Source organism: Thunnus albacares, chromosome 16, assembly GCF_914725855.1.
Source record: "Thunnus albacares chromosome 16, fThuAlb1.1, whole genome shotgun sequence".
In the NCBI taxonomy this organism is placed as follows: Eukaryota; Metazoa; Chordata; class Actinopteri; order Scombriformes; family Scombridae; genus Thunnus; species Thunnus albacares.
Genome location: NC_058121.1, coordinates 27609903 through 27631414, shown reverse-complemented (window position 1 = coordinate 27631414; position 21512 = coordinate 27609903). Strand labels below are relative to the sequence as shown.

The 21512-nt window shown below is 38.4% G+C and overlaps 1 protein-coding gene and 1 long non-coding RNA gene across 2 annotated transcripts; one reads left to right on the top strand and one right to left on the bottom strand.

Annotated features, from left to right (window-relative positions):
* Positions 1-683: 683 nt before the first annotated feature.
* LOC122999492 (NACHT, LRR and PYD domains-containing protein 14-like) lies at positions 684-15825 on the bottom strand. Its single transcript, XM_044376455.1, has 11 exons — positions 15546-15825; positions 14895-14990; positions 13209-13444; positions 11719-13078; positions 11107-11559; positions 9060-9233; positions 8048-8221; positions 6085-6258; positions 5276-5449; positions 2430-2603; positions 684-1068 (listed from the first exon to the last, which is right to left on the bottom strand). The coding sequence occupies exons 1-11, from the start codon at positions 15671-15673 to the stop codon at positions 1059-1061; spliced, it is 3153 nt and encodes a 1050-aa protein (XP_044232390.1). The 5' UTR covers positions 15674-15825; the 3' UTR covers positions 684-1058.
* Positions 15826-17818: 1993 nt separating this feature from the next.
* Positions 17819-20902, top strand: LOC122999520. Its single transcript, XR_006407765.1, has 2 exons — positions 17819-18564; positions 20405-20902. It is a non-coding gene; the product is annotated as an uncharacterized LOC122999520 (long non-coding RNA).
* The last annotated feature ends 610 nt before the right edge of the window (positions 20903-21512 follow it).

The window sequence follows — 21512 nt, the reverse complement described above, 5'->3', positions numbered from 1 at the left end:
CTGATGAATAAATATTAACTCAAGTCGAAATGGAAATCTATAAACAGTACCAAATTACACAAACAATTAATTCCTGGAAACTTTTCAGAAATTAATAAGAAATTATAAGAATCATGGACCTTTAAAAAAAAGCATAACCAAAAACTCAGATGGCGTGTCCTGGTGGTCCAGTGGTTAGGCAAAAAAAATCCAACAGATCCACAGATATCCAAAACAAAGAATGCAGATTCAATAACATATGGGTCATCATCCCACCACCCTCCCTTGAGAAGTGTACAAAACTTACGTTACAGAATGCTTTATACCTTAACAATGTTAATATTGTTGTGGTGTATTTACCTTCATGTAGAGAACAGAAGTTAACTTGGGGTGTAGTTGAAAGAGAAATTAGACAGTGGAAGAGAAGATATTCTTCAAGGAGAGGGTTTGTAACGTGCATCTGTGCAACATGTGCAAGATGCAGCACTATTACAGGCTGTGAAACCACACAGCATATCATGATGAATTTTGGCATCATAGTTTTTTAACATAACCTTGGTAAGTTACTTGCCTGGTTACCTGCCTATATACATAATATACCAAATTATCACTGTTTAATATTTCCAGCCGAGACTGTGAGAAAACTACAACACATCATCATTATTTCTACTTTCCTGCTCTGACTGTGGTAAAACAGCGACGTCTCACTCTCTCCCCGGAGTAATCCTTCTCCTGCTGAAAGTCAGAGCAAATTCTCTTTTGCTCAGTTAGTTTTAGTCCTCAGTTAACTCTCAGTGTGATTCTGAGACACTTGATAAATATGGGCCCAGGGTCAGAGTGACTTATAACACCTGTTTTTTTTTTACGTCTTTTCTGCATCAAACAGCTCATGTATCACAAATCTGTAAAGTGCTGACTTCAATGAAATCCACAGATAATCAGTTTGTAGTCAGTTAAGAGATTTAAGTGAAGATGACAAAATCCAGATCCAGACTCCGGTCCAGATGGATCATCAGGATACAGCTGATCCTCTCTCAACACACACTCCTGGATTTTCACTCACACTCTTACAGAGATCATCACTTCCAGCTGAGGAGAGAAGAAGAAACAACAGAGGTCATAAATCAGTGTTTAGTGAGACTCACTTCATCAGCTGTCAGTCAGTGATGCAGCACATCCAGAATGAAGAGCAGCAGGGACTTCAGTCCTGTTCGGACCAGAAGTGGAACAGCTGCGAAGCATAGCAAGCTTCCTTTCAGCTCTCATGTTAACATGTTGGAGTGAAATCACTGAGCTCCAAGCTCACAGACCTGCAGAGACTTTTGGCATCAAGTCTGTTTACTCTGCATATTTCACTGAAGTACACAGAGGAAATAAACTGCTAAGTCATGAACACATCATTACTGCAGAAACAGAGACATTCACTCATCAGTTTACTGATGGATGTACTGTGACAATCAGTATGACAATCAGTCAGAGCTCTCAGCTTAACACCTGCTATGATTCCTGGACTTCTGCAGAGGTTCTGGTCTGTATAAAGACCACATGGTTACTGTTAGAGCCATTTGTATCTATGACTGTGTTAAGGTCACTCCCTGGTTGCCACAGTAAGTGGCGTATTGGACAGACGCATATGGAAATGTATATGTAGAGGAAGAGGCAATTACTCCTCAGGTGTGCTGCTTACCGTGAGAAGCACACAGTTTTTTGACCGCCGTTTAGAGGCTAATCTTTAAGCCTTTTTGTTGTTTTCATGCAAGTTATAGATATAAGTGTATGCATAGCACGTTGATAAATAAACACATCTGAAGCGCAAGTCCGAAGATGTTTGATTTAGTACATGAAGCTGCCACATGACGACGCGTCAATTACATGTCCCGGTAACAGCCCCTCACTGTGGCTTAGGTTTTTTTTTGTTTTTGTCGAAATCAAGTCATTACAGTTACTAAACGTAATGATGCTTCTGTGAAATCAGAGCCAGTGATTTCCAGGCTTCGGTCAGACTGATCTTAGAGCTCTGACAAAGATGAACTGATCAATTCTTTAGTATTGAAATGAGAGAACAAACACTTTCAGATCAGATTTGGTAGTACGACAGTTTGATGATGAGGACCACTGTCTCTATACATCCTGTAAGGCAGTCAGCTGTAATCCAACTTTATTTCCTCAAGACAAGAACACAACAACAGTCGTCTTCACATCAACTCAAACACATGATCACAACAAGCCTCTGGCTGATCTGACTGACTGACTGTTCTCTTGCTCTTTCTCTGTCTTTCTGTCCGATCCTGAAGTCTGTCACCATTCTCCTTTCACAGTTTCAGTGAGGAAAGCAGCCACTGAGATTGTTGGAGGTTCACCAGGAGATACTGGATCTTTGCTTTGATACTAAATGTGTTTAATACAATGCTGCTGAAACCAGCACGGACTGACTCCAACTCTCCACTGACCTCAGATACTCCAGTCTACAGTGTGGACTCTTCTTCAGATCAGACAGTAGCCTCATGATTGAATAATGCAGGTTGTTTCCTCTCAGATCCAGATCTCTCAGATGGGAGGGGTTGGACTTCAGAGCTGAGTCCAGAGAAGCACAGCTGATCTCTGACAAACTGCAGCCTTTTAAACTGAAAAAAGGATAAATTATGTCACTTTAAAAGACAAAGTTCCTCCTTGAGATCATGTTTCATGATCTGTTCAGAGCTGCAGAGGGTTTAGAATCTAGAAGTTTAGAAAATGGAATCTCCAAACACCTGAACCCAACAGGATGCAGGTTAAAAACTGTCAAATAAAAACAGTGAAAAAGAGCTCTCATTATAAACAATATGTTGCCACTTCAATAAAGACATAGTGACTTCACATCTTAAATTCTGCAGCGAATCCATCAATACAAACTCATGTTGTGCAGCCAAACACAAGTAAAAATACAAAAAGACTAAAACATGACAGCTATATTTTTGGCTTACATGTGCAAAACACTTGAGCAAGAATAAGAAAAGACCTGCATCACTTGCAAGTGTATGGGAGCCTGTAGGGGACTATATTAAAATGATGACGTAAACTTGAAAATGTCATTCTGCAATAGCATTATAATTTTCTACATATGAATGCGTTATTTGAGTAAAAATGAAAATGCAATAATCCAATTTGCATTTTAATATACTCATATGGGCATTCTATGGTCATATTAAAATGAAAGTGGAAAAGCTGCTTGACATTTAATTTTCAAAGTCATACCCCACTGTACAGTAGACAATGCTCAAATGTTAATTCAAATTTGAAAATTAACACAATATAAACAATGTAACCTGATTTTCCATTAATGCAAACAATATTTAAGTCACAATTAAAATTAAAATGCAACGTTCTGTCAATTTGAAAATGAAAATGAATTTTATACAATAAGGGAAAAAGCACCCTCAGTCTATTGCATTTACATTTACATGTCACCACGCTCCTTTGATGTCAAATTAAAAATAATTGCAATCTGTCAGTGCTCTCAGCAAGGCGGGTCTTCAGTTAGGACGTCACTTCTTCGCTCAGTGATGTGGTTCATTAACATTTATAAGTTCTACTGCTGTAGGATGACTGTTAATAGGTCACTTTATCAAGTTTTAAAATTTTTTCATGTGATTCCCAGTATGTGGTCAGTTTATTCAAATAACAAGAGGAGGGAGATGGATAGGGTAAGGGTAAGAATATCAGGGTCAGAGCCAATCAGAGGCAGAGTAGGGGCCAATCTTTGCGGAACATCGCCATCCTAGGAAAACAAAAGGCTTACTGGACATACTCAACTGCCCCACAATGCACAAATGTATTTTTAGAGCTGGATATCGGACCAAAAATGGCGCACATTCAGTTCAATCAGAATTAATTGGCTGGTGCATATGCCAAAAGTTTCTAGCTCCCGGGTTTGCTTCCGCATTGTGCGTCCCACTGAAAATGTGCAGGAGTGTTCCCCCGCTGGCCCCTCTTGTGAGTTCCCACTCAGCCCATAGACTTTACATTGTGATGATGTCAGAGATTTTTAAATTGCTTTTCTCCGCTTGAGGAAAGTTTTACAAATATAAAACCTCCATGGATCAAAAATTCACAATATAAAGAGTAATAATTTATCTTGTTTGCAGTTTGAGGTGTCCTGTTAACACTTTTACAGACATCTCTTTTACAATGGTGGTCTATGGAGAGAATATTTTTTGGGCCGCAGCGGTATTTTTCACTGCAATACTGCAAGAGGCCACTGGGGAAAATTGATTGAAAGGCTGAGCAGTGAAGCCCCATTCAGCTCTTATAATACATCCATGGTGCAATGGTGGAGATTTTGAGCCAGGCTAAAAGCTGTTAATAAATGTATCACTTTATTAAGTTTTTTTTTCAGCAAAAATCACCATTTTGATTCCCAATATGTGGTCAGTTTAGTCAAATAACGCCTGTTTGGAAATTTCTTTCTTCTTCTTCAGCTTCTAGGGGAATCTGAAGTCCAGTCAATTAAAAATATGGGGGGGGGGGGGGGGGGGGGGGGGGGGAATTCATAACATTATCATAACATGTAATATGAAGTTGGAATGCACTACATACACAATTTGATGTTATACTTAGTATGAATAGTACGTCAGTATGCAACTCTGAATACAGCCAGGAGCTATTCACATCACGGTTTATGGGACAGTCGTATCTCAAGGCAGCTAATATAGCAGATAGCATCTACGTTACTTTTAAACTTTTTTGGTGCATGTTGTAATAACTCGATTTCCACAAAGTAGACATTTTACACATCATGCTGCTCTAACAGAACCATTTACAACAAGTAACCACTGCATACACACAGCACAGTGCACATGTACACGTTTACTGAGTAAAAGTGCAAATGCAAAGATCAATCTCTGGATTTCAAGGATCAATTATTGATCATTCAAATAAGAATCACAATTAATCGGAAAATCTATTTTCTCATCCAGCCCTAAAGTTTAAAGGATGTAAACTCATTACACCTGGATCCAGCAGGATGCAGGTTAAAAAACTATCTAATATAAAAGACAAAAAAAACAGTGTTTAAGAGGTTCAGAGTGAATTATACAATGTCGATTTTTGATGTTATATGAAGGTTTCAAATATGCAGCGCAACACTGTTCTGACACAGTCAATGAACTAAACCACTTAAGAAAATAGACTTTACCATTAAGATACTCAGTATGGATCGATATAATATCAGCTTTATGTCTGCAGTTTAGTGTCACCATGACTTTAACATCATATTCATTTTGGCACAGAACAAACAGAACTAAAAATGGTGTCTGACCTCAGAGTCTCGAGTCTACAGCGTGGACTCTCCAGAAAATCACACAGCAGCTTCACTCCCGAATCCTGTAGCTTGTTGTCACTCAGATCCAACTCTCTCAGATGGGAGGGATTGGACTTCAGAGCTGAGGCCAGAGAAGCACAGCTCATCTCTGACAAACTGCAGCGCCACAATCTGCATAAAGAATAAATGATGTAGATAAAACCCATTTATAATACAATCAGATGTGCTCAGGTTTTAATTGTGTAGTTCAACGTTACTATGTTCTCATCAATGAACTTTTCTCGAAAATGAGTAGAATGACTTTGTCATTGTGTTATTGTGGATCATCATAATGTCAGCCCTCTACAAACATCATCCAATATCACCACAACATTCAGACACCTATTAATGTCAACACTGACTCATAAACAATACTTAAATTTCTCCATTGATCTCTCTGTGGCCCACTGTGTATAAATGGTAAATGGAATGGTAAATTCGCGCTTTTTACACTACGAATCACATTCACCCATTCACACACATTAATAGGCTGAATGGTACAGGGGCTACCATGCAAGGTCCCAACCTGCCCATCAGTGAAAATCTAATCATTCATACACATCCACACACTGATGGCACAGTGTGTGTGTGTGTGCATGTGTGTTCTAAAGGATCAATAAAAAAATAATAAAGAATTTTTTTTTCCTTCATCAAGTAAACTTCATCAACTTAAATATTTGTTGATAAGATTGTTGATAAGAAGTACATATATTAGGTTCAGTTGTAAAACATTAAGATCAACAATAGTAACAAATCAGTGAACTGACCTCAGAGTCTCCAGTCTACAGTGTGGAATCTCCATAAAATCACACAGCAGCTTCACTCCAGAATCCTGCAGCTTGTTGTCACTCAGCTGCAATGCTCTCAGATGGGAGGGGTTGAACTTCAGAGCTGAGACCAGAGAAGCACAGCTTATCTCGGACAAACTGCATGACATCAATCTAAATAAAGAATGTATGATGCAGATTAAAATACATTTATAATCGAATCAGATGTGTTCAGGTTTTAAATGTGTAATTCACCATTACCCGGTCCTAATCAATCAGTGTGTTTACATTCACTGTAGTTACCTGTTTACTGTAAGTCCTTGTGTACATGCAGCAGGTCAGTGATCAGATTTCTCCCCTAAACCTGAACTTATTCTGGAAGCAGGGCTGGAGCTTTTCCTCACAATGTGAGAGTGTCTGAATTTAACAAATATTTAAATGTTCAGGGCTTGAAACCAACGCATTTAGACTTCTACAGGCTGCTTTGTGTTAGTGTCAGTTTTAGTTGGACTTAAGATGGATTTATTTTAAATACAAGGACACATTGCTTCGTGTAATGATCTCTGCTTTCATCCAGCTGCTCTGCTGTTCCTTCATCTGTCTGCAGTCATTTTACCTGCACATGTTCACATGTAAAAAGCTGGTACATGACAGAGAAATCAGAGTTCTACAGGAGAAGTCTACCTGTGGATATCAGGTTTCTTGTTTGTTGTTGTGTAGATAACATTTAAATTATAATCCAATCAGGTGTGCTCAGGTTTAATATGTGTAATTCAACATTACTGTGTCTCATCAATGAGCTTTTCTCTAAAATGAGTAGAGTGACTTTGTCATTATGTTATTGTGGATCATCATAATGACAGTCTTCTACGGACATCAACCTATTCATGTCAAAACTGATTATAAAAAGATACTTGCAAAAGACCTGCATTGATCTCTCTGTGTCCCTCTGTGTGTGTGCGTGTGTGTTCTGAAGGATCAATATCAATGATAGGACACCATTCATTAAACACATTAAAATAAACGTGAGTGAATTTTTTGTTTTGATCTTTAGCAAGTAAACTTGATCAATTTAAAACAGATATTAGTTGAGAGGATCTTCTGTATAAAGATGTAACTCCAAACAGAAATGAAAAACATTAATTTACTTTAACAACTAACAGTGGGCATTTTTTACAGTTTCTTGAAGAATCAGTCATCTTTTATATGTACAGACTAAATTTTGTACAGTATAAAAAATGAAAATATTGGAAAAAAATACTTCATGGATGTAAGTTATGGATGTAAATTAATTAGTTTCAGTTATTAAACATAAGATCAGTAATAGTAACAGTCAGTGAATTGACCTCAGAGTCTTCAGTCTGCAGTGTGGACTCTTTAATATGTGTAATTCAACATTACTGTGTCTCATCAATGAGCTTTTCTCTAAAATGAGTAGAGTGACTTTGTCATTATGTTATGTGGATCATCATAATGACAGTCTTCTACGGACATCAACCTATTCATGTCAAAACTGATTATAAAAAGATACTTGCAAAAGACCTGCACTGATCTCTCTGTGTCCCTCTGTGTGTGTGCGTGTGTGTTCTGAAGGATCAATATCAATGATAGGACACCATTCATTAAACACATTAAAATAAACGTGAGTGAATTTTTTGTTTTGATCTTTAGCAAGTAAACTTGATCAATTTAAAACAGATATTAGTTGAGAGGATCTTCTGTATAAAGATGTAACTCCAAACAGAAATGAAAAACATTAATTTACTTTAACAACTAACAGTGGGCATTTTTTACAGTTTCTTGAAGAATCAGTCATCTTTTATATGTACAGACTAAATTTTGTACAGTATAAAAAATGAAAATATTGGAAAAAAATACTTCATGGATGTAAGTTATGGATGTAAATTAATTAGTTTCAGTTATTAAACATAAGATCAGTAATAGTAACAGTCAGTGAATTGACCTCAGAGTCTTCAGTCTGCAGTGTGGACTCTTCAGAAAATCACACAGCAGCTTCACTCCTGAATCCCGCAGGATGTTGTGACTTAGATCCAGCTCTCTCAGATGGGAGGGGTTGGACTTCAGAGCTGAGACCAGAGAATCACAGCTGATCTCTGACACCTTGCAGTCCCACAATCTGAATAAAGAATAAATGATGTAGATTAAAATACATTTATAATCTAATCAGATGTGTTCAGTTTTTAAATGTATAGTTCAACATTACTATGTCCTAATCAATGAGCTTTTCCTTAAGATGAGTAGAGTGTCTTTGTATCGTGTTATTGTGCATCATCATAATGTCAGCCTTCTACAGACATCATTTAAATGTCACCACAACATTCAGACACCTATTCATGTAAACACTGTTTTCATAAAATGTTGCAGAACTCAGTTGAGTCTGTAACTAGAGGATCAATATGGAATCAGACATGTTGGACTAAAAACCTGTTCATTATTTATTACATGACCTCCTTCCTGTATTTGATAGTTTAGTGGGTATGTATAATTAAAACATCTTATTTTTGACATTAATCATTCCTCCTGTCCATACTGACTGTAAAGTGGTATCTTCTTAACACAGCTACACTGTAGGAATTGACTTCATAAGTTCAGCTGCAGCTACTGAGGCTTTGACAGGCTGGTAGACACCCACTTGATTTGTCTAACTCAAAGTTAAAATTCCCTCTTAAGTTATGATCCCTCCACTGCAGCTCAGCAAGGAAACACTGACGAAACACTGAAGATACTTACTTGATATGTGTAACTCAGACTTCTGAAGCCTCATATTAGTTTAAACTTGGGAAGTAATTTTTACACAGAAGACTGGATTTTGAATTCCTGAAAAAAATTAAATTCTACAGATTTGTACTTGGGCAAATCCTGAAAATGTATGAACCAAACATTTGAAACTTCAGTGAAGGATTTGAATTGAATATATAGAAAAATACTACAAAATCTATAGTCAGTGAAATGACCTCAGAGTCTCCAGTCTACAGTTTGGACTCTCCAGTCCAGCAGACAGCAGGTTCACTCCTGAATCATGCAGGTCATTGGAGCTCATATCCAGCTCTCTCAGATGGGAGGGGTTGGACTTCAGAGCTGAGGCCACAACTTCACAGTGAGTCTCCGAGAGTCCACAGTGAGAAAGTCTGTCATGAAACATATATTCCAACATATGTTATCATGAAAGAGGACACTTTATATTTACTACATTTGATGACAAAACAGTTTGAGATTCCCTATTTTGATTAAAATTTGCTCTTCACATCAGTGGTTCAGCTAATCATTCAAAGCAAATCAATTTTCTTTCTCTGGGGCATTCTATTCCTTTAATGAGAGAGTGACAGTTTAGAGATAAAAGGAAACAAGAGGAGACAGAGACAGGCAATGACATGCAACAAAGGTCCGCTGCCTGAATTGAACAGTAGACATTGCAGTTATATGGCATGTGTCTTAACCAGTGGGCTACCAGAGCACTCCTAGTCCAGCTAATCATATCTCAGTGTGTTTGAATGAAACATCATCACTCTCTCTCATACCTGCAAAATTTTTGTTTTGCTTTAATTTTGCAGATGAAGGGAGAGAAAATGGAAATACATTGAGGCTTCCATAATGAGCACAGTCTGTCTGTATGATCTGATCCCATGTCTGTCTCCACAAAAGTTATCATCAGGTCATCTTGATTGGAAAACCATTTTTACTGTCTACTATTTTTAATTTGACTCAGAGATATTTTTACTCAGTTCGATTCAGTGAACATTTAGTTGAGAAAGATCATCTCTCTTTGCTGGCTACCTGCTGCTGTCAGCTTCACATCGCTAAGCAGGGAAATTTAGTTGACAAACACAAATGAAACAAATGGCTTGACAACATTAGACCTGTACATAATGAAATATTAATGTAATTAAATATTTAGATGTGCATGACAGATGACTGCATCATGTTTAGTTGTCAACATTCTTTTCTGAGAATCTGAAAAACTGATTCAGCACAAAAACAGAATTAACAAACCAGTAAGAGTGAATTATTTTTAACATGATGTCATCAGAAAGATGTTATCAAGGTCATAAATGCCTGAGCAATGGGACATGTGGAGCAAATGAATTGCCATTACTCAATTAGGGGGGGGGGGTAAAGTTATGGTTTTGTCTTAAAAATAAACTCATCGTCATACAGTCCCTGCAATCAGGTGATTAAATTTAAGCAGCTTATATCAATGATCATTTACTATTTCTCACCAACAAGAGAGAATCACTTCAGAGTTTCTTTATGCGACAAACAGAATATAAGAAAGGCAAGACCATGTAAAATGACTTCCGTCTTTAAAATAAAAAGTTGAGAAATAAAAGGCACACTCAGGGGTTGTGTCGCGTATGACCAGTAGTTAACGGAGGCTATGTTGGTTATTGTTAGCAAACTTTAGATATTGTTGTATATCTGACATTACTAAATCAGTTTGTTGATTTGCTGATCACCCATGCTCACAATAAAATGGCTCAAACCATTAGGAAAAAAAATGATGAAAGCAATTCTCTCTGACCTCAAAAATCACCTTTGGAAAATGATACAGAATTATTTTAAACTCTTAATCATAGTGGTAAAAAACAGTGTCTGTCTGATTATATATTATTTGTAGAACCTGATAATAACTTTACTACATTCACTGATAACTGTAAAATACTGATATATGTGGTGATAAAATTCTGCTGTGATAAAACCTCAACCACAACCTCTAAAGTCCTTCAATTGCTTTACCAGGTTTCGAATGACACCTCCATCACCCATAGGAAGGTAAATAGAAGAAAAAACTTTAAAATCCAATTATTACTAGACATATATAGAGTAACTGTGTTCATTACCTTAACAGAATTATTTGCACACACAACTTTTGAAACAACTCAAGAACATCTGGGAGTAAAGATAACTGACATATTATTTTGGCTGTAAATAAGTAGAGCATAAAGAGTTTTATATTATTTATATTTGAAAAATTAAACTAATGTTAATAACATCTGGACTCACTGAGCCTTTCTGCAGTTCCTCACAGCTGAGATCAGTCTCCGTGCTCCCTCCTCTGATGTGTTGTACTTCTTCAGGTTCAACTCATCCAAAGCCCCCTCTGACATCTGCAGAATGTAGGCCAGAGCTGAGCATTGGATATCAGAGAGTTTCTTCCTTGACCTGTTCTCTGACGTCAGGAACTTTTGTATCTCCCAATGTGCTGAGTGGTCGTTCATCTCCATCAGACAGTGGAAGATGTTGATGCTTCTATCAGGGGAGATATCACAAGTGTTCATCTTCTTCAGCTTGTTGATGACTCTCTGGACGATTATTGGTCTGTTCTCTGTCTGACCCAGAAGGCCTCCTAAGAGACTCTGGTTGGACTCCAGAGAGAGGCCATGAAGGAAGCGAACAAACAGGTCCAGGTGGCCATTTTTACTTCTGAGAGATTTCTTCATGGCTCTCCTCAGGAAGTCATCCGGAGATGGAAAATGGTAATCATATCTGTCATCATCATCATCATCGTCGTCATCATCATCATGATCATCACCATGATCATCATAATCATAATTATCATCTTCATAATCATCATCATCTTCATCATCATCTTCTTCTTCTTCTTCTTCTTCTTCACAATCATCATCTTCATAATCATCATCTTCATAATCATCTACATCATGCACATATCCCAGGAAGTCCTCCAGAGCCTCTGTGTTGCTGTTGGTGTAACAGTGGTACATGTAGACTGCAGCCAGAAACTCCTGAACGCTCAGATGAACAAAGCAGTAGACTGTTTTCTGGAAGATCACACTCTCTCTTTTGAAGATCTCTGTACAAAATCCTGATAACACAGAGGCCTCTGTGACATCAAGACCACACTGCTCCAGGTCTTCTTGGTAGAACATGATGTTTCCTTTCTCCAGATGTTCAAACGCCAGTCTCCCCAGCTTCAGAAGAACTTCCCTGTCAGTCTCAATCAGCTCCTGTGGACTCGTCTCATGTCCCTCATCATACTTGTGCTTCTTCCTCTGTGTCTGAACCAGCAGGAAGTGTGAGTACATGTCAGTCAGGGTCTTTGGCAGCTCTCCTCTCTGGTCTGTAGTCAACATGTGCTCCAAAACTCTAGCAATGATCCAGCAGAAGACTGGGATGTGACACATGATGTGGAGGCTCCTGGATGTCTTGATGTGTGAGATGATTTTTCTGGACAGCTCTTCATCACTGAATCTTCTCCTGAAGTACTCCTCCTTCTGGATATCAGTAAAGCCTCGTACTTCTGTTACCCTATCAACACATGTAGGAGGGATCTGATTGGCTGCTGCAGGTCGGGAAGTTATCCAGACGAGAGCCGAGGTAAGCAGATTACCCTCGATGAGGTTTGTCAACAGCACACTGACTGATGACTTCTGTGTGATATCAGACACAACATCATTGTTCTTGAAATCCAGAGAAAGTCTGCTTTCATCCAGGCCGTCAAAGATGAACAAAACTTTACAGACAGCAAGCTTCTCTGCTGTGACCTTCTGTAATGTTGGATGGAAAACATGGATCAGCATGAGGAGACTGTACTGCTCATCTTTGATCAAGTTCAGCTCTCTGAACGAAAGCAGAATCACAAGACTGATATCTTGGTTTTCTAAGCCCTCTGCCCAGTCCAGAGTGAATTTCTGCACTGAGAAGGTTTTTCCAACGCCAGCAACACCGTTTGTCAGAACGACTCTGATGTCTTTCTGTTGGTCAGGTAAGACTTTAAAGATGTTGTGACACTTGATTGGAGTGTCATGAATGGTCTTCATCTTGGAAGCTGTTTCAAGTTGCCTCACCTCATGTTGGGTATTAACCTCTTCGCTCTGTCCCTCTGTGATGTAGAGCTCAGTGTAGATCCTGTTGAGGAGGGTTTCACTTCCTGCTTCATCAGTTCCTTCAGTCACACATTCACATCTCCTCCTCAGATTGATCTTATGTGCATTTAAAACCTCCTGCAGACCACTATCTGCTGAAAGAGAAGAAAAAAAGTCAAAAGAGATATGTCTCACTGCATTAATTTTCAGTAGGATAGAGGAGGTAGATTCCTGTCCTGTTTTCAGAGATGATGACATCAGCAGACAGATCTTCAGTCTTACATTGTACAGTGCTGGTCTGACGGTCTGTCTGCAGTCCACAGCTTGTTCTGGATTTTCCTCCACACTGGGGACAGGAGGACGCTCCTGATAAAGCAGACTGGTCCCAGTATGAGGTGATGCACTGTCTGCAGAACCAGTCTCCACAACTGATAGAGACTGGATCCTTCAGGACGTCCTGACACAAAGAACAGCAGGACAGCTGCTCCTCCACAGAAACATCCCTCCTCTTCCTCTCTCTGTGGAAATTAACATATTCTTTATGACACATCACATTAGTGGTGGCCAACCGACAGCTCACAAGTTGCATGCAGCTCTTTCCCTACATAAACCCTACATAACAGACTGTAAGTAAGAAAGAATTTTCTTCAATTAAAAATGAAAAGTCAGCACTTAGCTTCAATCGATAATGTTAAAAACCACAAACCAAGCCAGAAATCTTGGTGTAGTCATGGACTGAGACCTGAATTTCAACAGCCACATTAAGACAATTACAAAGTCAGCCTACTATCACCTAAAGAATATATCGAGAATTAAAGGATGTGTCAGCAAGATTTGGAAAAACTCAACTACTGTAACAGTGTTATACAAATAAACTTGCCTTGCCTAAGTATTTTGATTTCTTTTCTCTTCAGGCTCTGGGCTTCAGCACATTGAGTTTGAAATAAAATATAAAATTAAAATATATACTACAATTGCCAGGATTCAAAGGTAATTAGACAAAAACAATAATGCACTAGCAAAGGCAGACAAGAAGAAGAAGAGTGCAAGCAAGTAAACATTGATGTAAACAATGCAGGATTCAAAACATTAGGTTGAAAAGGTTGCTTTGAAAGCTTTGTGAATGTTTCATGGGGAGGGAAATGGATTCAACACATTTGTTAGACCACAAGAATTCACACAATGTGTTTTGGTAAGTAAGTCCATGTAAACATGACTTTTGTTTGTTAACAAGAAAACTCCACAGGGCTCCTTTAACTCTCTTTGAGCCGTTAAAAGTCAGGAAACATAAGTAGGAGGCAATTGAGTAAAACAGAAAAGTCCACTTGTGAAAAATATGAGGCTGCTGCTCTTTTGTCTTGTGTTGTGGTGCTCAACAGAGAGCTCTGGTACATATCTTCATAATGCATTTTTTCATTGTGTTTGTCTCTCACACTGTTTCTGCTATAATCTCTCTTTTACAGTTTTTACTTTTTCCAAACATTGAATGTCAAACTCAGTTTTCTCTGCTGCAGTGGTCAGTCTGCATCAGCTGCAGCAGGCTGTTTGTATACATTTCCATTACCACTTCCCATAGTTTGCGCCTTTAAACAGGAACGCGTTAAGACACATTCTGTATTGCATGAGATCAAACATTCAGTTTTATTCCATTTTACCTGCACAAAACCCCGGTGCAGTCTTTTAGTTTAGACAGACACAATTTCACTTGTTACTAAATCCTTACTAAATATCACCCTGTGTTACCTGCTACTACTTTTGATTTTTTAGCTAGAAAATCAAATACCAATACCAGCCTTGTCTCTGTCTCTGGTTAACATATACATGAAAATTTGTTCCAGATTACAGTTGAATGGAAGGTAGTTAATTATATCTTTTCACTGTGTTTCCTTCAAACTTACACTACAACCTTAATGAAACAGTTTCACTGAATCATCTTCAGGTCAGTTTACAGTAGAAACAGTCTCTTACTTTGTGTCTGAGGGTTCAGGTTCATTACTGAAGTCTGGAGGTTCACTTTCGCTCGTCATAGATAGACAGCTGGATACTGGAGACTCTGCTCTCTGTCTGTGGAAGCAACAATTGTTTTACACATATCATTAGTTCTTGTAAAGAGCAGATGTAACATGAAACATGGCACAGGGTCATGATTTAACAATGACAAATAGTTATGTTCATATCTCCTTCTGAATGTTCTAAACATTTTATCTACAGCAGCAAACTGGATATATTTCACTGAAGAGTTTTTCACATCTTAAGACTGACATGGGGTGTGAAAATGCCAAATAACAAATAATGATTTTTGTATAACAGTTTATTTACTAAAAGTTAACGTGTGCATGTCTAGAAAGCAAACAAAGCAATCTTTCCTCTGCAACTTAATCTGTATTAAATATTAGTTGAAGCAAGTAATAAACATTTCAAAACAGCAATCAAGCACTCTTTCCACAAAATTAAAGCTATAAATGAGGAAATAATGCTGTCAGTGCTCAAACAACAAAAAGAACAGTGACTATATTAAAAAAAACAGAATTATAAAAGAATATTGTTGTAATGTGGGTTATCAAATGACATTAAACTGAATCATCTTCAGGTCAGTTTACAGAAGAAACAGTCTCTTACTTTGTGTCTGAGGGTCCAGGTTCATTACTGAAGTTTATAGGAAAACCTTTAGACCGGTCACTCTTCATAGACCGACAGCTGGATATTAGACCCTCTGCTCCGTCCTCCTCTTCCTCAAAATCATTCATCTTCTGGAGTCTGACAGGTAAACCAGTAACACTGGAGACACACACATACACAGTATAATAAGCACACTCCTTCCTCTCAACTTCGTAGCTTCTTATTAGTTTACATAACTTAAACTACAACCATGTGTGTTTTCTGGCCATCACAAAGATAAACTTTGACTCTGGTTTAAATCCAACAAACAGACTTCAGATAAAAATCTGTGGGTACATCTCAAGTTTCTTATTTGAGCTTTCCTCCCTCCTTGTGCCTCACCTGAACCGAAATTTGTTCCTGGTGCGCCATTTTGACAGGCGTCTCAAGTCTCTTATTTCTGCTCCGAGGAGCGAGGAAACACAAGAGCAGCCTTCACTGGAAGTCTTTTACCAGCTGACACGCCCCCTTATTGGATCTCAGTTATTGAATGGACGCTGCAGCTGATCAGACTGATCTGATACATCACTGCAGTTTCATACCGAAGTGGAGACAGATTACAGATTGTATCACTCCAAAGTTTTATGTTTTATTTGTTTTCTGATTCATCATCTAGTTAAAAAAAATCTGTTAATTGTTGGTCTGATCAATAAAAGAACCATAAACAACTTTCTTCATTTATTAGAAAGATTTTACTTTTCATGATGTTATTTCCTCCATTAAACTGTTTCTTGCTGACAGACAGACTCTCAGTGAATTTAATTGTACCTTTTACATCATTTATCGTCATTTCCATTCAGTCACGTGTGAGGCTGAAAATTCCTGAGCGTCGGGTTTGATATGAGTTACATAATTTCCATTTTCCAAACATACCCTGATCATATTCTGGGCTATTATTATATTATATATATATACACACAGCTTCTGCGAGTAGAAATGGTTCCTGTACCTCTGAGCACGAGGTAACAGCTGCAGAGAGGAAACAGCTGCTCTAGCGGTGATAACTGTGCACCTTTATTAGTATTAACACTGTGCGCATGTGTGCAGACAAACTCCATCAGAAGTTTCTACAGCCGTTAAAGCGGACTGACCGCCGTCATCAGAAACGGACGTCGCTTCACGTGACACTTCAGAGGAAAGCACGTCTCATGTCTCTAAAAACAAGTTTCCTCGTTTCCTCTCTCCTCGCTTGGTTTCCTTGCGTCTCTCCATGCATCCACGTCGGGAGGGACTAAGACGCAAGGAAAAGAGCAAGTGAGGGAAACGTGGATGCAATTTAAGAAACTTTAAGACCCTCTGTCGCTCTTCACTTAGACTTCTCTCTATTTTGACCGCACCCGTGTGCCACATTACATCGCTGTGAGGACGCAGAAACCAAAAAAAGAAAAAAGGAAACAACGTTTGAAGATATCAACACTGTTTAATCAATTAAAAAATTAATCCGAAAAATAATTGGCAGATTGTTCAATAATGACAGCAGCCTACTCATTATTTACAACCCTAATATTATCACTCACTCTGACTTGCTGTTGACTTTAAAATGGAGTTTGAACAGAATGAGTACTTTTACCTTTGCTCCCTCCCGTGTGTGTGTGGGCTCTTCTCATTTCTCTATTTTGTGCCTCCTCGTCTCCTCTCTCCTCCGTCCTCCTGCTTGTGACCAAGAAACTTATAAATAGGTTCTGTGACCCGGAAATCGATCTCACTGCATCATGTTTAAGGATGTTTCAATTCCTAAAATGCATTCCCAGGAGAGAGGAGCGAGGAGGCTTGCTGGAGGAGCTATGAGCGAGGATACACAGGTGTATCCTTAGTTTTTTCGGAACCCGTGCGGTGACGTTAAAAGGGGCACACATCTGGAACATACAACCATTTGTAGTGTGTGTGAAATAAAAAATAACAATGTCTGACATCCATACATTCGTGTCACATTATGCAACGTTGTGATTTGAATTAAAAGTAAATAGCTACATCAGTTGCCATGAGCACTGTTATGCTAATTTGACAGAGATCATAAAATACAGCTGTAGTCTAAAACAAAACAATGGACAGATGATGCAGCTGTGGCATATGTCATATTTAATTGACATGACAGCTCTGAACCAATTGGCTGTCTCATTTTATTAAATACCTGTTGCCTGGACTCTTCTTTTCTACTGTCTCTTCCTTGCCTCCTCCGCTCGCATCTCAGGTGGGAGGGACTAGGACGCGAGGAGAGGAGGGAAGGGAAGGAATCGAGGATGTACAATGAGAAATGAGAGGAGGGCAGGCATGTATAAAGAGAACTGGATACAGCGTTGGAGGCGGGGCCCCGTTCATTCCTATGAGAGTTGCTCAATGGTCATGAATCCAAAAAACTTCTTCCGCTTTGCTTCCGCATCTGTGCGGCCCATAGGTCAAGCGCACCAGTGACTTTCGCCGGCCGAGGCGGCTACTTCCAATTTAGCCCTCCAGCTACTTGAATGGGAGTAAAACAATTCAATCGTGAACGCGGGTGACCTACGCTCAACACTGTACCTGAACGCCTCCTGTGCAGACACACGGGGAAACTGATGAGTTTACTACTGCATTTTTCTGTCATTTATGGTTGCATTAGCTTCTCTGTCCTCTCCTCTGCTCTGTTTGTCGGTGTTTGTGTTTAGCTTAGTTTGTAACGTGTATTAAAATTTGTTAAATTGCTCTAAACTTAGCTACTGGCTGAAACATCCCCTCCTCTCAACCAGCAGCAGGAGGATGAGGAGGAGGAGGACAGGATGAAGATACTGACTGATGTCTGTGTTCTGCATTCTTTCTAAACTTCATTAAGTATTTTAACACCTGCTGAAACAAACAAGATGAAAACTGTTGGTTACGTTACCTTTAGATGCTGAAAATAATCTGAATCAAGCTGATGGGTGAAGGTGAAATTAATCAGCAGCTTCAGTCAGGAAACCAACCAGAAGAAGGTCAAACATGTAACTGACAGCAGGAGTTTTTTAAGGTCTGTTGATTCACAGTCTCAACTGTGTTCATCTTTAACTTGACATGTTCTTTAAGGAAATCTGATCACAGAACAGCAGCTCTGAACTTTGGAACAAAGGATCTGGAGCAAAAGTGAAATTTTAACAGACAGTATAAATCTTTATCAGTTGGATCATAAAGTCTGATTTGTGCCTTTTATTCCAACAAGAAAATAAAAAGTGCTGAGATGGCATTAATGCAGTCTGTTTTATAACTGTGATATGTGCAAAACGGGATGAATAAATTGTTTGTGGATAAGATAAAGAAAAGTTTTAACCATACCGTCCCTACAGCTGGCTGCTGGCTGCAGCCTGATTATTGGAGGATGAGAAAATCACAGTTTGAATCCATTCACTATAAGCCTGTTTTAACAATGTTTTGTGATTATTATTTTTTATGGCACACAGTGCGTTTTTTAATAAAGATTGTAATGATAATAGTCCAAAACTGTGTGAAAATGCATTATTTTTAGTCAAATAAGATCAAATTTTTCTTGAGGGAGGACCCCAAACCCTCCATCCAAAACCCCTGTGGACCTTGGAACTGCTTATTTTATTTGACCGCTGCAGGTCTGGATCAACTGGATAGCATTATAATAAACAACAACAATCATATCATATCATCAAAATAGCAAAATGGTGCAGAACAAGAAGAAATGCTGCCACTATTCTATTGAACACCTCAGCTATGGATACACATCCTACACAGACTTTTTCCTTAGTAGGCTGCTCTTATTTTCTGTTGGAACAATTAATAAGAATGCTTCTTGTTTGGCACCAAATTTCCGCTTTCTGATTGTCTGCTGTTTGTGATCAATAACAAGACCTAATAAAAGTTTGACTGTCAAATTTCTAACTGTTGCATTTGTTTAACATAAGTATAATCATAAATATAATTTCTGTGTGGTTTTTATGTATGTCCCGATTGGAAATACAGTATTTACTTCAATAGTAGAGATTACTAAATTGAGGGAATGTAAAAAGTATCCTACATACACAGACTAGAAATTTCAATTCATAATTTGAAGTAAAAATTACAAATATGAGGGAATGATTTGTCGGAATTGCTCCTTCTGATGCTTCAATACAGGAATTGGACCTAAAATAGTATTAAAATCTTCTAAAATACTAATAACGGTGGTTTTTATCTGCGTTACCATCTGAGCAAACATTGCAAAAAATAAACAAAAGCCACACAAAATGTGAAGTGTGAAGAAGGTTTGAGAGATTATAAGATTTTAGATCTGAAACAGTATTTAGACCATCATGAAAGGAGATAAAATGATCATAAAATATTACTGAAAAGTTGAATAAATAAATAACTTGTAGAAAGTTGTCAAACATTCTTAATAAAGGTGAGTTTTTTCGAATTTGTTACACGAAAGGACAAGAATGTGACGGTAAAGTGCAAAGAGTGTCCAGGCCAGAACAACTATCCACTGCTGTGAACACATCACACAGCAGAACCTGCAAAGGCAACATGCTAACACAAAGCTAGTAGCCTCCTGGACCCAGTGTGATGCTCAAGCTGAGTGTATGCCGACCCCAACCATCTGAGCAAACATTGCAAAAAATAAACAAAAGCCACACAAAATGCTTGAAGACCATCTTTTATTTGATCTTTATTAAACAAAATACACTCCATATCAAACACACCAAGGCATTGCCAGCGAAACTGGCCTCTGAAATACACATACACAGAGAAAAGAGCACATTATACCAGCCAGTTCCAGTACTAGTTGAGCCATTGAAATATCACTATCTCCTCTGGAGAAAAAACTATTTTGATCAAAGCTGACAGAAACTTTGGCTTTTATTTAGCAAGGCTATCCTGAGAGAAAGTCCATCTGATGAGAAAGAGAAATGAAGAGACGGAGGATACAGAGGGAGACGACACAGCAGAGGAATGTGTTTCCATGGTGATGGTTTGGGATAAAACTGACCAGTCAGAGAAGGTTTGTGTGTCCTGTCAAGTCTGACAATGTTCTGTATTTATTTCTTATTGTCAACAAATCCCATGAAAAGACCAAAACTACCAATGAATAGATGCTAAAAACAAGTGTTGTGAGTGTATCACAAGCTTGATTTGACTTTTTCCTGTGTTCCAAAGAGCTCCATTGTTGTTCAAAAACTATGAAAAACACATCAATGAGCACACACACTGTAGTTTATATGGATTCAATCCCACATACACCATCCTGCTGCCAGAAATACTCACTAGCCACTGAGAATAGCCCCCAACAAAAGCACTACTTCCTCCTGTTGTAAAAACTGGTAAAAACCACAGTTCCCAGCTGTTTTGGGAAATTACTGAGACTTCTTAAAAATGAAACTACATATTTGTGAGATAATTTTTTAAGATTTACATCTGCAGGAGGAACACATGAGCTTTGGGTTCAGAGCTACATAGACACCGGAGAAATCTGAAAGTATATTTTTTCATGGGATTTGTTGACAGTAGAGCTGCAAAGGCTGATCAAATTCTGTAAATGTGACTGTGTTTCAGCAAAACATGAAAACAAATTAAGAGAGATTTAGTATTTTCTACATGGAAGTGTGAAGAAGGTTTGAGAGAAGTTGAATAAATAAATAACTTGTAGAAAGTTGTCAAACATTCTTAATAAAGGTGAGTTTTTTCGAATTTGTTACACGAAAGGACAAGAATGTGACGGTAAAGTGCAAAGAGTGTCCTGGCCAGAACAACTATCCACTGCTGTGAACACATCACACAGCAGAACCTGCAAAGGCAACATGCTAACACAAAGCTAGTAGCCAAAGACTCCTGGACCCAGTGTGATGCTCAAGCTGAGTGTATGCCGACCCCAACCAAGCAGCAAAAGCTTGATTTTCAACAGGTAACGTTAACAAAAGCAGAGATGAATAGGCTTGTAGCATCGTACATAATAGAGGAAATGCTGACTGTTTCTAC

Coding starts and splice junctions, on each gene's coding strand:
- LOC122999492 (XM_044376455.1), bottom strand. CDS start 15,673: ATGAATGATTTTGAGGAAGAGGAGGACGGAGCAGAGGGTCTAATATCC. Junction 14,991..15,545: donor CCTGGACCCTCAGACACAAA/GTAAGAGACTGT, acceptor TTGCTTCCACAG/ACAGAGAGCAGAGTCTCCAG. Junction 8,222..9,059: donor TGTAGACTGGAGACTCTGAG/GTCATTTCACTG, acceptor TTCTTTATTCAG/ATTGTGGGACTGCAAGGTGT.